Below are 15836 nucleotides of genomic sequence, written 5' to 3' on the forward strand. Positions count from 1 at the left end.
TGCATTAGCGCTCATATCTAAGCCCATAGGCGTTCTGGTCTAAAAAGGAGGCGTTCTGAGGTGGACCGCTGGCGTGTTGCTATTTTGAGAATCTATAATTGATTTTTCATTAGACTAAAACAAACCCGGTCTAAACTCCGGCGCAGAGCTGCGCTTACACACTGCTTAATACGCACAAGAGAGCAATAGGCAAATATCTTTACATATAAAAAAATGTAAATATTAAGGATATATATATATATATATATATATATAGGATATAATAAGAATAGATATAGAATATAAATATAAAGGATTCAAATATTACAAAACATATTATTTTCTAGCCTACATAAATATGAAAAACCACTGCTTTTATGTCTTCTTCATCTCGGGAGGCTTTTTCAGTTCATTCATAACAATTTGCTTTTGTATAATGTTATTATTATTAGCAGTATTATTTATTATATCCATATTTATATTTGTTTTATTAAAAACAAGCTTAGATTTGTCCACCTGCAGGTTTTAGACCATATGGGGCACAGCATGTGTTTTAGGATATAACTCAGGTTTTTGAGCACACTTTGTTATTATTGTTCATTTATTCATTTGCTGGAAATTAGAACTGAATTTAGAAATAGTTTTGAAACAAATATTTGCGCTTAACAAACAAAATTATTTATTTATAGACTAATGGATGTCTGTGCGTAAAGGTTTCCCTATCCAAGAGCGAATGTGAAAGTAGATCCATTATCTCTCATTCTCACGCAGTAGATGCTCTGTTTAACTGTTTTCTGTTAATAAACTGTGAACTGTTTGCTTGTGAAATGCTAATTTTTTCCACTTAGACTTACTTTGCGTCCTGTAAATAGCGAATGCGCTCTTGGCGCGACGCAGCTGACTCTTAAAGGTAATGGGAGATGAGACTCTAATTGGTTTATTCTCAAAACACACCTATAACTCATTAAGAAAATAAACTCAACCCTTTTAGACGATGCGCCATGGCGCAAGGCAGATTTCCCGTCCTTAAATTAGCAAAAACACGTCCTGACGCCCTGAAAGCGTTTGCGCTCTGCGTTTTGCGCTTTGCGCATGAACCGTCAAAATAGAGCCCAAAGTGTGTGTTCCATTTGATTGTTGATCCGTTTCACAGGTCTGGAGTCAGCTCTAATCAGTCTGGCATGTCTGACGTTTATGCTTAAGATATTGTTCAGAATATACGCATGAACCCCACGTGGAAATCTTCCTTGTCTATTTGTTTTAACCAATCAGGTTAGAACACCTATATGTGTGACACAGTAATTGTTGTTGATTGGTGATTGTAAGCAAAGCGGCCTAGGAGCTCATTGCGAGTGTTGAAGCTAGCTTCTGCTGATGAAACTGCAAACTATCTTCAGTAAACTTGATTTATTTATTTAAATCTCTGACTCCGGCTCTTCTTCATCTACCAGACTGCTCATTCTTTGGGTTAAACTGTGTTCCATCCCTACAATAATGTAATATTTTAATTATATTCAAATAATGATGCAAGCTTCTTATCATTACACTCAATGTTGCCAACAATGAAAAGGTGCAAAGTTCTGCCCAAAAAGTCGCTAAATGCCACTAGATTAAGTCTTACGTCAATTTGCATATTACTGATGTCATCACATCCAACCATTTCTGTGTTTAACAGCCTATAGGGCAATTAAGGGCTGTTTATATTTGCACTACGCTTTATATATTCATGCCTAGTATTGCTGTTTGAATACTAGTGAGGTGCACTAACCGGGGTGTGCGGTGTGCACAAATTGATAGGGGAGCGTCATAAGTGTCTGTCAGGCAAAGGGAAGTGGCGCAGGGCTTTGCTAAGGGTCAATTGCAGTAATTTAAGTATTTGTAGTTCATTTCTTTAGCCCACTGCTTACCTGGTAGTCTGTTTGATGAACACCGGTTCCTGAGGTGCGAGTTTTTTTGTTTGGTGGCCCCTGGTCCTGGCCGTGCTGCATGGAGGGCCCTGTGTTTGCCCCTGCGGTGCCTGATGTGCCGTTGGTCTGCGCTGAGCTCTGCTGTGTCGGAGCCTGCTGCGTCTGTGTCTGCGTCTGCGCAGCCGTCTGCTGGTGCTGCTGCGTCTGATTCTGAGGACAAGCACGCAGCATTACTACTTCACTACTCAATAAATCACGCAATTTCTGGGCAATTCAAGTCTGGAATGTCTTTAAAAAGACTTTTAAGGTGCCAAATAATGTAAAACTATACGTATATATACGTATAGGCAAAGTTGAAAAGCGTTTAATACACTGAAATTACATACCTTAAGCCCCAAACACCATTGTTTCCTTCTCCTCATATACTGTACAGTTGAAGTCAGAATTATTAGCCCCCCTGAATTATTAGATAATTCTGGATCCGTTATCTTCCCATTCTGCTTTTTTCACTGGTCTACTGCCATGTCCCGCTACATCCACCCATAATTAATCATAATGCATTTTTTTTATTATCCGACTGACCCACTGATTCTCCGCAGCGCTCCCCTGCTAAAAAATCCAGCTTAAACCAGCCTAGGCTGGTTGGCTGGTTTTAGCTGGTCAACCAGGCTGGTTTTAGAGGGGTTTTGGCCACTTCCAGGCTGGTTTCCAGCCATTTCCAGCCTGGTCTTAGCTGGTCAGGCTGGAAAATGACCAGCTAAATCCAGCTAAAACCAGCTTGACCAGCCTGGTTTAAGCTGGACATAGCTGGTTTTGGCTGGGCCCCAAGCCAGCTAGGCTGGTCAATTTTCCAGCCTGACCAGCTAAGACCAGGCTGGAAATGGCTGGAAACCAGCCTGGAAGTGGCCAAAACCCCTCTAAAACCAGCCTGGTTGACCAGCTAAAACCAGCCAACCAGCCTAGGCTGGTTTAAGCTGGATTTTTCAGCAGGGCAAACGCCATCAGCGCATCACTAACCCGCTGCTGGCCTCACTAACGCCACTTTCCCATGTGGTGTCCCTGCTTAGCTTCAGTGGGCGACCATGTGAGAGTTGCAGAGAGCTAGCTGCTGGCTAAATTAATAATCTTATTTTGCTTGTTTTAAGGAAAAGGTCAATGCTTTTACTTTTCTAAAAATGCTTCTTGATTTAATAACTTTCAGACATTTGCACTAGAAACAAGACAAGACTCTTAAGAAAAAGCTTTTTTTGTAGTGTATTTCCTGCTGGTTTTATATTTTACATGTTGGCCAGCAGAGGGCGTGTGGCTGACATGTACAAATTACTCCACTGCAGAAGCAAAGAGGAAACTTGCTGAAGAAAGTCTTAATCTAAACTTAACCTGCGGATGTTTTTTTTTTAGTTCAGTGTAGTCTTCATAAAAAGCAGGAGCTTGTGACCATCTGTTCATGTGAAGAAAGGTTTTACCAATGAATCTATTCCAGAAATATAGACTTTACTATGACTGCAGAATAAAAATAAAAAATTCCCCATCAGAAAAAATGTTTATAATTCTTATGAAGCTTTTTTTTTAAAAAACTGATTCATTTTGAAATGATTTAAGATAAAAAAAAAAACAATGCAATGAAATATACAGCTGAAATGAAAACTATACACCCCATTTGATTTCTTTTTTTTTTTTTTTTTTATATATATTTTCCAAATGATGTTTAACAGAGCAAGGAAATGTTCACAGTATGTCTGATAATGTTTTTTCTTTCTGGAGAAAGTGTTATTTGTTTTATTTCGGCTAGAAAAAAGCAGTTTAAAAATTTTTAAAGCCATTTTAAGGTCAAAATTATCAGCCCCTATATGCAATATTTGTGTTTGATCGTCTCTAGAACAAACCACTGTTATACAATAACTTGCCTAATTACTCTAACTTTACCCTAATTAACCTAGTTAAGCCTTTAAAAGTCATTTTAAGCTGAATACTAGTGTCTTGAAGAATATTAAATATTATTTACTGACATCATGGCAAAGATACAATAAATCAGTTAGAGATGAGTTATTAAACTTACTATGTGCAGAATTGTGTTGAAAAAATCTAATCTGCTCTGTTAAATGAAGTTTCACAAACTAATTTCGAGAGGAGCATGTGATATGATTGACTGCAGCTGGCCACACATCTACACTCATTGGCTAGCCAATCAGATTCATCCAAACTCACTATAAGTAACCTAGCTAAGAACTACTCCCTTATCTTCGTTTCCCGAAGAAACCCCCCCATCCACCCCTTCTCCTCCTTTCCTCTTTTGCCGAGGGGAGCTCTCGAGAACACCTGATCTCGTACTCCCCTCACATGCTCTATGGACCTGGCGGGAGCCCTGGGCTCAACTATCTCCGAGCTCAGGGTTCTCTCCCGGCACAGCATGCCAAACCTGCTAACTTGCTAACAAGTTGTCAAACAGTATCTAAGTGTGAACTCTTGAAACAGAAATTTGGGGGGGGGGGGGGGGTGTATATACAGAGGGGCTAATAATTCAGACTTCAACTGTGCATCAGGGAGCTTTAAAATCTTATCTGTTTGGTCACTTCAGTCATTTTAGTTAGAACCACATTTAGGTCAAAGGCTAAGTGTTTTATCTTATGTCAACTATACAGGAGCGCATTTCCGAAAACCATCGTTAGCCAACAAAGGTCGCAAGTTCCGTCGTTACAAACATTGATTTGGCGTTTTCCAAATCCGTTGTTCCCACCAACATCGCAAACTGCGTCGCAAACTTGTACGTTTGCAACCTCACCTCTGGAGCTGTAGTTTTACATTTTAACTGACGTGGTTCAAACGACGGATCTGCTACTGAGAAACTACAGGTTTTGGGAAACACTCGTCACTACATTATTTTCCCAAACCATGCATTGTACTGTCCTACAGCTTTCCTAACTTCAAAATGATTCAAAAGCTTAATAAACCTTTAAAACTGCTCAATCCAACAACAGTGGCAGAACAATTCCTGAGTGAATACGAACAGCGAAGATGTTTATAGGTAGAAAAGCTTATGGAGGATCCTGACATTTCTAAGTAATTACAGGCTGCTGCGCAACATGATATTGCAGTCAGCAGCACAGGAAATGCAACCAGCAGAGATCTACAATGCATTAGCGGCTTTGTTTGTCCATTTTGTTTAGGCTAGGTCATTAGCAGCCGGAGCAGTGTTGGTTGCGTGGTAACTGACCCGAGAGTGGACTGTGGAACTTGATGACACTATTGAAAACTCCTCTAACTAGAGATAAGATACGATCTGTTGAAGATAGCATAAAACAAATCCCGGTAACACTTTATAATAACTACACACTATAAACCATTTATTAAGCATTAGCATCTAGTGATTTCATCATCTGTTAAGCATTAACTCTACATTAATAACCGTTAGTAAGCAGTTTATAACTGCAGCTACAAATGCTCTATTCTTGACTTACAAACATATTTAAAATGTGTTTAATAATCGTATTTTCATACTTTGTTAATGATTTATTTTTCATTACTAAATAAAGTATTGCATTATTTACAAACCAGCTGTATTGAAGAGTAGTTGAGGTTTTTAGGATCATTCAGAATGAGTTAGTAAATGATTAATAAACTATTGAAATCAACATGCATTTCTTATTATTCAGGCATATATTAATGGTTACTAAGTATGTTAATAAATGCTTTATTAACTCAACTTCATCTAGTTTTGTGACCTAAACTAAAGTGAGCACTATTTATGCTTTATAAGTCCCTTATAAATGACAAATAAAGGCTCAGTCAAATTCTAAACAAAAAGAATGAGATTATTCATTCCTATTCATTTATTCGTCCTTCATAATGTCCTATTCATTCATTTCAAATAAAAAATAAATATGTGCAACCTAATCTAAAATAAAATCACTGTAGAGTTTAAACACTGCATCTTATTATATTGTTAAATTACTATATTGCTTTTGTTGTTTTATCCAGTTGGATGTTGTATTTTGACTCTCCTGTTATTCAACAATGTTTAAACTTTATCAAAATTGTACTTTTTAGAAAAGATTGCAAAGATGTTTTGTTCCTTTGATTCAGAGCCTTTAATTGTCATTTATAAGGGATTTATAAGGCATGAATAGTCCTCACTTTAGATCAGGTCACAAAACTGCATGAAGTTGAGTTAATAAAGCATTTACTAACTTATTAGTTAACTATTAGTATATACCTGATTAATAAGACATATACATGTTGATTTCAATAGTTTATTAATCATTTACTAACTCATTCTGAATCATCCTAAAACCCTCAACTACAAATGGTTTGTAAATAATGCGATACTTAATTTAGTAATGAAAAATAAATCATTAACTAAGTATGAAAATACAATTATTGAACACATTATACAGGTGCTTATAAGTCAAGAATAGAGCATTTGTAGCTGCAGTTATAAACTGCTTACTAGCGCTTATTAATGTAGAGTTAATGCTTAACTGATAATGAATTCACTATTTGCTAATGCTTAATAAATGATTTATAGTGTGTAGTTATTATTAAGTGTTACCCAAATCCCAAATCAAATAAAGATTTGCTGCTGTAATAGAATTTATGATCATATCTTAAGATCCTGAAGATTAAAAAAAACATTTCTGTAATGGAGTACACCCTCAGATGTGGACTTAAATTCCACTCAAACACTGGCGTCTGCTGCTTGTTCAAACTAGTCATCTAAAATCAGCTGAAACAACACTATCTTGAGTACTTTGGGGGAAACTTAACTGTTTTACGTTCAAGCCACTACAATTAAGTTAACTTAATTCCTTCATGTTGTCCTGACACAAATCGATCGTGTGCAGCCATGCATTAGTACAGTGTACAATTAAACCAGAAAAGAAGGTAAACATGATGAAATGTATTTTGTTAAATACAAATGAGCATTGGTAGATCAGGACCTGTGTGCGTTCGGAATCCAGTCCAGGTCTGCAGGTTTTTTGTTGTGTAATAATAGATGTGTGTTTTGGGTGTGTTTGCTCAAACACACCCGCAGCCCTCCTCATGTTCTGCTACTCAGGACAGCAGCCGTCACATGAGCATTATATGATGTGGATAAAGACACTAAACACAAAAGTAAATATTAGTCCAGCAGTGAGTTGGAAGTTTTATGCTGCGTCCATGTGTGTTTGTGTATTTGCATTTTGCCTGGACACATTTCATGCGTCAGCGTCCGAGTGCAGAGCTTGACAACACTGCTATCTGAGCTGCTCCACCACTGCCTTTCTCTTAGGGCGTACTCACACTATGTACAGTTGCCTTGAACTGGGCCAACCCTGCTGAAAAATCCATCTTAAACCAGCTTAGGCTGGTTTTAGCTGGTCGACCAGTCTGGTTTTAGAGGGGTTAAATCCAGCTTGGTTTAAGCTGGATTTAGCTGGTTATGGCTGGACTCCCAGCTTGGCTAGGCTGATCAAGCTGGTTTTAGCTGGTCATCTTCCAGCCTGACCAGCTAAGACCAGGCTGGCAATGGCTGGAAACCAGACTGGAAATGGCCAAAACCCCTCTAAAACCAGCCTGGTCGACCAGCTAAAACCAGCCAACCAGCCTAGGCAGGTTTAAGGTGGATTTTTCAGCAGGGAAAGCACGCTTGTCCCCTCTCCCGTCTCCCCCGACGGCCCGCACTCACATTACATTCGGGCCTGGGCACACTTAAGGCATTGATGCTGCGCTGTCGCTCAGCACAGTGGAGATTTCTTCAGTCATATCGCTTTAGTCGTTTGATATGCGGTGACACGCAGTCAAACATTTCGCAGAACAGATCAGCCACTTTTGACGCTCATAAAGAATAATAAAGTCCTCGTGCTGCAGGAATTAGGAGGTTTGCTGAAGGTGCAGCTGTGGTGCAGTGAGGGGTTTGCGTCTTTAATAATCTACGACAGTTTGCGTTCATTGAACTGTAAGAATGATTAATAAATCTATATCAAACAGTCACTTAAAAGTCACGTCTTACTTTCAGTTTCGGGCTCAGGCGCGCTTTGCACTCACACACTCGTACCCCGCCAAAGCCCAAGAGAACCGCAGCCCGATTCAGAGCACTCACACTTCTCAAACGATACGGGGAACAGGCCTGGGCACGGTTCTGATAGCATAGTGAGAGTAGGCCCTTAAAGACAAACCAAGCCCAAGCCAAACTAGTTGTGGGGGAGGGGTTGAATTTGGCCCAAAATCTGTTTATTTTTGTAAAAACATAATCTTTTAACACATTAAACTGATTTAAATGTTTCTGCGTAATAGGTTCCACAGGATCATTAAAACATCCCTTTTCATATCTACAACTGTATACAGTTAAAGTCAGAATTATTAGCCCCCCTGAATTCTTCATCCACCAGTTTATTTTTCCTCATTTTCTGTTTAATGGAGCAAATATTTTGTCAACACATTTCTAAACACAATAGTTTTAATAACTCATTTCTAATAACTGATCCATTTTATCTTTGCCATGATGACAGTAAATAATATTTTAACAGATATTTTCAAGACACTTCTATACAGCTTAGAGTACCATTTAAAGGCTTAACTAGGTTAATTAGGGTTACTAGGCAGGTTAGGGTAATTAGGCAGGTTATTGTATAACAAGGGTTTGTTCTTTAGATTATAGAATAGTAATATAGCTTAAAGGGGCTGATAATTTTGTCCTTAAAATGGTTCATAAAAAAATATAAAACTGCCTTTATTCTAGCCAAAATAAAACAAATAAGACTTTCACCAAAAGAAAAAATATTATCAGACATGCTGTGAAAATGTTCTTGCTCTGTTAAACATCATTTGGGAAGTATTTAAAAAACAAAAACATTATAAAAAAAATCAAAGGGCTATTAATTCTGACTTCAACTGTATATATAGTTTCCCTTTGTTGTATTTTTACAAAAAAAGGGATATTGAGAAGAAAACTGGCCAGTAAAGTCACTAAAGTTAACCAAACTGCATTCTGCTGTCTTACGCTTTCTGTTAAACAGGTTAATCAATAATTGATTGGGATATACAGTTGAAGTCAGATTTATTAAACCCCCTGAACCATTAGCCCCGCTGTTTATTTTTTTTCCTCAATTTCTGTTTAACGGAGAGCAGATTTTGTCAACACATTTCTAAACACAATAGTTTTAATAACTCATCTCTAATAACTGATTTATTTTATCTTTGTCATGATGACAGAAAATAATATTTGACTAGATATTTTTCAAGACACTTCTATACGGCTTAAAGGGACATTTAAAGGCTTAACTAGGGTAATTAGGGTAACTAGGCAGGTTAGGGTAATTAGGCAAGTTATTGTATAACGATGGTTTTGTAGACTATCAAAAAATATAGCTTAAAGGGGCTAATAATATTGTCCTTAAAATGGTTTTTAACTGCTTTTATTCTAGCCGAAATAGAACAAATAAGACTTTCTTCAGAAGAAAAAATATTATCAGACATAGTGTGAAAATTTCCTTGCTCTGTTAAACGTAATTTGGAAAACATTTAAAAATTAAACAAAAATTCCAAAAGGGGGCGAATAATTCTGACTTCAACTGTAATTATTATTATTATCCCTATTATTAAATTGTAGTATTTTCATAGCAATATCAACTACCCCTTTAATATGTACAAGAAACAAAATGAAGGAGCTTTGACTGCACATCCTCTGAGGAAGAATGACAGAGTGCGTCAATTACATTAGGTTTCCATTCCCACCCATGAACTGTCAGTCACTGATATGCCCCCCACCAATTTAAGTTTGAGACCCCTGATTTAGACTGAAAAAACAAAAGGATTCGATTTTAATACTTTTCAGGCTGCAAACATTTCAGTGCACTGCAATAATTCAGTGATTGAGACAGCATTAAAAAGGCTGATGCCCTAATCAGTGCACTGACTACTGAACAAGGCTTCTGATGGGACGCACCCCATGTCAGACCTGCCAAGTGCACTCTATGCAGAAGTGTATGCTGTATTTAAAGAAGTAAATCAATAAAATCAGGCATCAATACCTTCTCTGCTTTCTCCTCTGGTTCATCCTCACTCAGGAACTCGCGTTTGGGGTAGGGGATCTGACAGCCGGCAAACACACTGAAACACAGAGACAACGTTTTTTTTACAGGGGCAGCCACTGATTCCTGTTTGGTAGGTGTGTGTGATATGATGATACAGTTGAAACCAGAACATACATTGTATAAAAAGGCACATAACCATTTTAAAAAGTCAGATGTTAATGTGACTGAACCTGTTCTCTTTTAGGTGAGTTTGAGGATTATCAGATGTGTTTCTGTTCTGCTTAATAGCAGAATAATGAGAGAGGTATTTGTTGAGAAATTGTTCTAACTCTTCTTGACAGTCAAGTTTACATACAATAGGATTATTCTGCCTCTGAAAAAGCTCAGATGATGTCAAGGTTTTGGAAGTTTCTGATTGGCTAATTGACAACATTTGAGTTAATGTGAGGCAAAACTGTAGAATAGTATTGAAGGAAAAGCTCAAACACACTGCTTCCTTGTGTGACAACATGGGAAAATCAACAAGCCAGAATCAACACAAAAGCCAGATTACAATTTGCTCAATTACACTGGAAAAAGACTCATGTTTGGAGACATGTCCTGTGCTCTGATGGAGCTAAGATTGAACTGTTTGGCCATAATGACCAGTGTTACATTTGGAGGATAAAAGGGAAATCAACAAGCCTAGGATCACCATCCCAACTGTGAAGTATGGGGGCGGCAGCATCATGTTGTGGGGCTGTTTTGCTGCTGGATGGACTGGTCCACTTCACAGCATAGATGGCATCATGAGGAAACAACATTATGGAGAAATACTGAAGCAACATCTCAGGACATCAGCTAGGAAATTAAAACTTGACCATTAATGGCTCTTCCAAACAGACCATGACCCTCAGCATCCTGCCAAATTAGTTCAAATGTGCTTTTAGGGCAACAGAGTGAATGTTTTGGAGTGGCCATCACAAAGCCCTGAACTCAATCCTATAGAACATTTGTAGGCAGAGTTGAAAAAGATTGATCGAGCGAGACTAATCTGACTCAGTTACAGCAATTCTGTCAGGAGGAATGGGCCAGAATTCATTCAAACTACTGTGAGAAGCTTGTGGAAGGAGACCCAAAACATTTGACCAAAGTTATACAGTTTAAAAGCAAAGCTAAAAAATACCAAGGAAATGTGTGTAAACTTTTGACTGTCTAGAAATTATACGATATTGTGATTTATAGTTGAAATCAGAATTATTTGCCCCCCTTTGAATTTTTTTAAAAATATTTCCCAAATGATGTTTAACAGAGTAAGGAAATTTTCACAGTATGTTTGATAATATTTTTTCGTTTGGAGAAAGTCTTATTTGTTTTATTTCGGCAAGAATAAAAGCAGCTTTTAATTTTAAACACCATTTTAAGGTAATTAATAAGCCCCTTTAAGCTATATACATTTTTCAATAGTCTACAGAACAAACCATCGTTATACAATGACTTGCCTAATTACACTACCCTGCCTAGTTAACCTAATTAACCTAGTTAAGCCTTTAAATGTCACTTTAAGCTGTAGAAGTGTTCTGAAAAATATCTAGTCAAATATTATATACTGTCATCATGGCAAAGATGAAGAAATTGGAGAGAGAAAATAACAGGGGGGTGAATAATTCAGGGGGATAATAACTCTGACTTCAACTGTTTATCGTTATCAGTATATGAAAAGACGTATATCATGATAAGAGATTTTTGTGCTATCACCCGCCCCTAGCAACTGGTGTTCATGCTGCAATAAAAGCTGTTTTGAACATGAAAATATCTGTTGTACGCAAGACTACATGGCCAAGAGCAAACAAACACCCCCTTATAATTAAAGGGTTTGCCTGAAAGCTGTCATTTCAGTGAAGGCCAGTCAATGTATTGCAACATCACAAAAAACTCAGAGAATCTGTACAAAGGCTAGATCTTAAGGATGATTACTGTGATTGCAGGTCAGACCCAGCCGCCACTGCGCTCTATTATGAAAACACTGCAAAAATGCCTCTAATGCCGAGTTCAGACTGCATGATTTTCAAAGCCGTCGTGTCACAGATGTTTTCACACTGCATGACTATCTGGGCTAGCGTTTCGTCGCTGCTTTGTTTACACTGCAAGATGGATCGGCGACAGGGGCTTTCACATTGCATGACTTTACTATAGGAAGAATCGCCGACAACTTCGTCCAAACTACGTCTCACAGCCAAAAACACGCAGTATATCTTTTGTTATTAACTACATAATGAGAAAGAAGCCTTTAATGGGGTAGAACATGTACATGTTTGCTCACCTGGGTTTAAAGGGAATTAGCCATTTCTCCTCAACGTTGATAATAAACTAATTTCTTTCTGTATGAAACGTCAAACAGACACGGTTGCTCCTGAGTCCTGTCAAACCTCCACTAGTTTTTCCTCCATTTCGTGGGTCCAAATAAACCGAAAAAGAGCGCTGTTAACTTCTCCCCCAGCCTCCCGCTGGCCTGCAGCAGGTATACACACACACACACACAAGTGAATGCCGCTCTCTCATTGGCTGTAGGCGATCGCTGATGTTATTTTCAGTCAAAACTCAATTCACACGGCATGATTTGAATCGCCGACAGCTCCAGATATTCAGCATGCCAGATATCACAGGCATCGGCGACTCATCTGCGATTCTCTCAGATGGCGTCTTTGATCGTTCATACTGTGTGATCGTCACTCACGTGCACGAGCAGCGATTTGCCTGTGATTTCAGGCATTTGTCGGCGATTTCTCAAAACCTGTCGGCGAGCCAAAACCGGGGCTAAAATCACGCAGTCTGAACTAGGCATTAGAGAATCGCCAATGAGTCGCCGATGCCTGTGATATCTGGCATGCTAAATATCTGGAGCTGTCGACGATTCAAATCATGCCGTGTGAATTGAGTTTTGACTGAAAATAACATCAGCGATCGCCTACAGCCAATGAGAGAGCGGCATTCACTTGTGTGTGTGTGTGTGTGTGTGTGTGTATACCTGCTGCAGGCCAGCAGGAGGCTGGGGGAGAAGTTAACAGCGCTCTTTTTCGGTTTATTTGGACCCACGAAATGGAGGAAAAACTAGTGGAGGTTTGACAGGACTCAGGAGCAACCGTGTCTGTTTGACGTTTCATACAGAAAGAAATTAGTTTATTATCAACTTAAGTTGAGGAGAAATGGCTAATTCCCTTTAAACCCAGGTGAGCAAACATGTACATGTTCTACCCCATTAAAGGCTTCTTTCTCATTATGTAGTAAATAAAAGATAACCGACGTGTTTTTGGCTGTGAGACGTAGTTTGGACGAAGTTGTCGGCGATTCTTCCTATAGTAAAGTCATGCAATGTGAATGTCCCTGCCGCCGATCCATCTTGCAGTGTAAACAAAGCAGCGACGAAACGCAAGCCCAGATAGTCATGCAGTGTGAAAACATCTGTGACACGACGACTTTGAAAATCATGCAGTCTGAACTCGGCATAAGATGGTGTCTTTGAAAGTTCATACTGTGTGATTGTCACTCACGTGAACGAGCAGCGATTTGCCTGTGATTTCAGGCATTTGTCAGCGATTTCTCAAAACCTGTCGGCGAGCCAAAACCGGGGCTAAAATCACACAGTCTGAACTAGGCATTACTTTAATTTTTGCCTTGTTTTTTGTCCAAATATCTACAAATTCTTAAACCAAGAGATAATTTCTAGACAAGCAAAAACCATTGTCTTGTTTTCAGAAATAATAAGTCAAAATTAAGTGAGTTTTTCCTTAAACCAAGCTAAATAATCTAAACTACCTGACAAAAGTTTTGTTGCCTATCCAAGTTTTAGGAACACCAAATAATAACTTGACTTCTAGTTGGTCATTTGGTATCAGAAGTGGCTTATATGAAACGCAAAGGCCTTTGGATTACACTTATTTGACCAAAATAAAATCTGATCATGCCCTGATTATTAATGATTTCATTAGTACAGTAAAGTCTAACTCTGCTTTGACAAAAGTCTCATCACTGAACAGAAATAATGTCCAGTATAGAATATAAAGTCCTGCTGCAGTGGAGACAGAATGAATATTGTGTCTGACTCCATCATGAGCTTGGAGGACTGCATCCATACATCTCTGCACTGACTCTGTGTTTTTCTGTCATTTGGAAATGACACTAGCCTATATTTTCACTTTGTCACAGTTATTAAATCAGTGTGTCAGTGGCACAGTACAGGGTACGTGTGTGTGTCAAACATTTTGGTGAATTACATTTGTTTGGGCTGGTTATGTATTTGAAATAAAGAGAAAATGTTGACTTTAGCGATGACGAGGCTTCATTTAAACTGCAGAAGATGCCGTCTGACACCGAGGGGAAAACGCCTCACAGCAGCTGTTTTCCATCCTATTAGATCGCATTTCTGTAAATGATCAGTCCAGGAGATGGTGCTGACGGACAACAGTATTAGTTCAAAGAGGATAAAAGCCGGTAAAATAGATTAAAACTATCATTTCAGAGCTGTCCAAATGTGACTGTTTACACGCATCAGCTGCCGACCGGAAGTTCTTCGCATTCTCCTTGCGCATACACGCAAAGCATAATGGGTAATTTTGCGTTCCAAGAAAAAGGTCTATATAAAGGATTATAATTACTGGTCAATTATAATCCTGACTCAAAATTGACTATCCTGCAATGTAAATATGGCAGATACACATATGTAGATGCTGAAATTATGTATTGTGCAACCCTGTATAAGTGTGTGTGTGTACTTCTATCCAAGAGGGGACTTAAACCTGAATGCACACAGACTCATGGAGACTTAAGTCATTGCGGGGATCAAAATTAAGATTGGTCCTTAGCATACTTATAAATCACACAGAATGAAGTATTTAAGTATACAAATGCAGATTATTTCCTGTGAGGGTGGATTTCAGGGGAAGAGAATATCCGGTTTGTACAGCAGAAACATCATTACGTCGATGAGAGTCCCCATTAGGATATAAAAACAAGTGTGTCAAGACTTACTCAGATGTAGGTAAGGGGTCCTCCAGGAAATAGGGGTCCTGCAGTGCCTGTTCAGACGTGATTCTTTTGGTGGGGTCCATAGTCAGCAACTTCTGCAGCTGGATGAGATGAACACACATCACACTGATTACTCTGAATGGTGATTGGTCAACTTGTTGGTGTCCATAGTAGGGTGTTCCAGCTGTTCATAAGATCCTGCTTAAACTGGAATATAAGGGCGTACTCACACTATGCTATCCGAACCGTGCGCAGGTCTGTTTCCCGGATCGTTTGAGAAGTGTGAGTGCTCTGAATCGGGCTCAGGCACTGTTCACTTGGCCAGCCCTGGCCCTGTTGGAAGAGGTGTGTCAGAGCGCGGTTCACTTGGGCGCTCAGTGTGTGAGTGCAAAACACGCCTGAGCCAGAAACTCAAGAGGAGATGTGACTTTTAGGTGGCTGTTTGATATGGATTTATTAATCATTCTTTTTAATGAAAGCAAACTGTCATAGATTATTAAAAGACGCAAACCCCTCACTGCACCACAGCTGCACCTTCAGCAAACCTCCTAATTCCTGCAGCACGAGGGCTTTATTATTGTTTATGAGCGTCAAAAGTGGCTGATCTGTACGGCGAAATGTTTGACTGCGTGTCACTGCATCCCAAACGACCTAAATGATATAAAGAAATGTCCACTGTTCTGAGCGAGAGCGCTTACTGAACAGCACATCAATGATGACGTAAGCGGGCCCAGGGCCGAATGTAATGTGAGTGCGGGCCGTCGGGGGAGACGGGAGGGGGGACAAGCGTGCTTCAGCCTGGTTCAAGGCAACTGTACATAGTGTGAGTACGCCCTAAAGAGGACATAAAGTCCACACTAGAGGCTTAGTAATTACTAGCTAGTTTGTAACCATAGATACATGCACTAGATGTCGCATAGGGACCCTGAGCATG

At 39.0% G+C, this 15836-nt stretch overlaps 1 protein-coding gene across 7 annotated transcripts in view; it reads right to left on the reverse strand.

The window, feature by feature from the left end:
- The window catches only part of cdk19 (cyclin dependent kinase 19), an 80996-nt gene that overhangs the window by 7621 nt on the left and 57539 nt on the right, over window positions 1-15836 (reverse strand). For 5 of the 7 annotated variants that reach the window (XR_012396315.1, XR_012396313.1, XR_012396314.1 and 2 more), the window contains exons 10-12: window positions 14906-15003; window positions 9896-9974; window positions 1887-2096 (exon numbers count right to left, since the gene is read on the reverse strand). Coding sequence is in view for 2 of the 7 variants with exons in the window: in XM_001923318.9 (XP_001923353.4) it covers window positions 1887-2096; window positions 9896-9974; window positions 14906-15003 (387 nt within the window). In the remaining 5 variants the exon portion in view is untranslated. Of the gene's footprint in view, window positions 1-1886; window positions 2097-3285; window positions 3733-8654; window positions 9975-14905; window positions 15004-15836 lie in introns of those variants that run through there. The other 2 variants (XR_012396317.1, XR_012396316.1) reach the window with 2 other exon arrangements.

The sequence above is a fragment of the Danio rerio genome, chromosome 20, assembly GCF_049306965.1.
Source record: "Danio rerio strain Tuebingen ecotype United States chromosome 20, GRCz12tu, whole genome shotgun sequence".
NCBI classification, from domain to species: domain Eukaryota; kingdom Metazoa; phylum Chordata; class Actinopteri; order Cypriniformes; family Danionidae; genus Danio; species Danio rerio.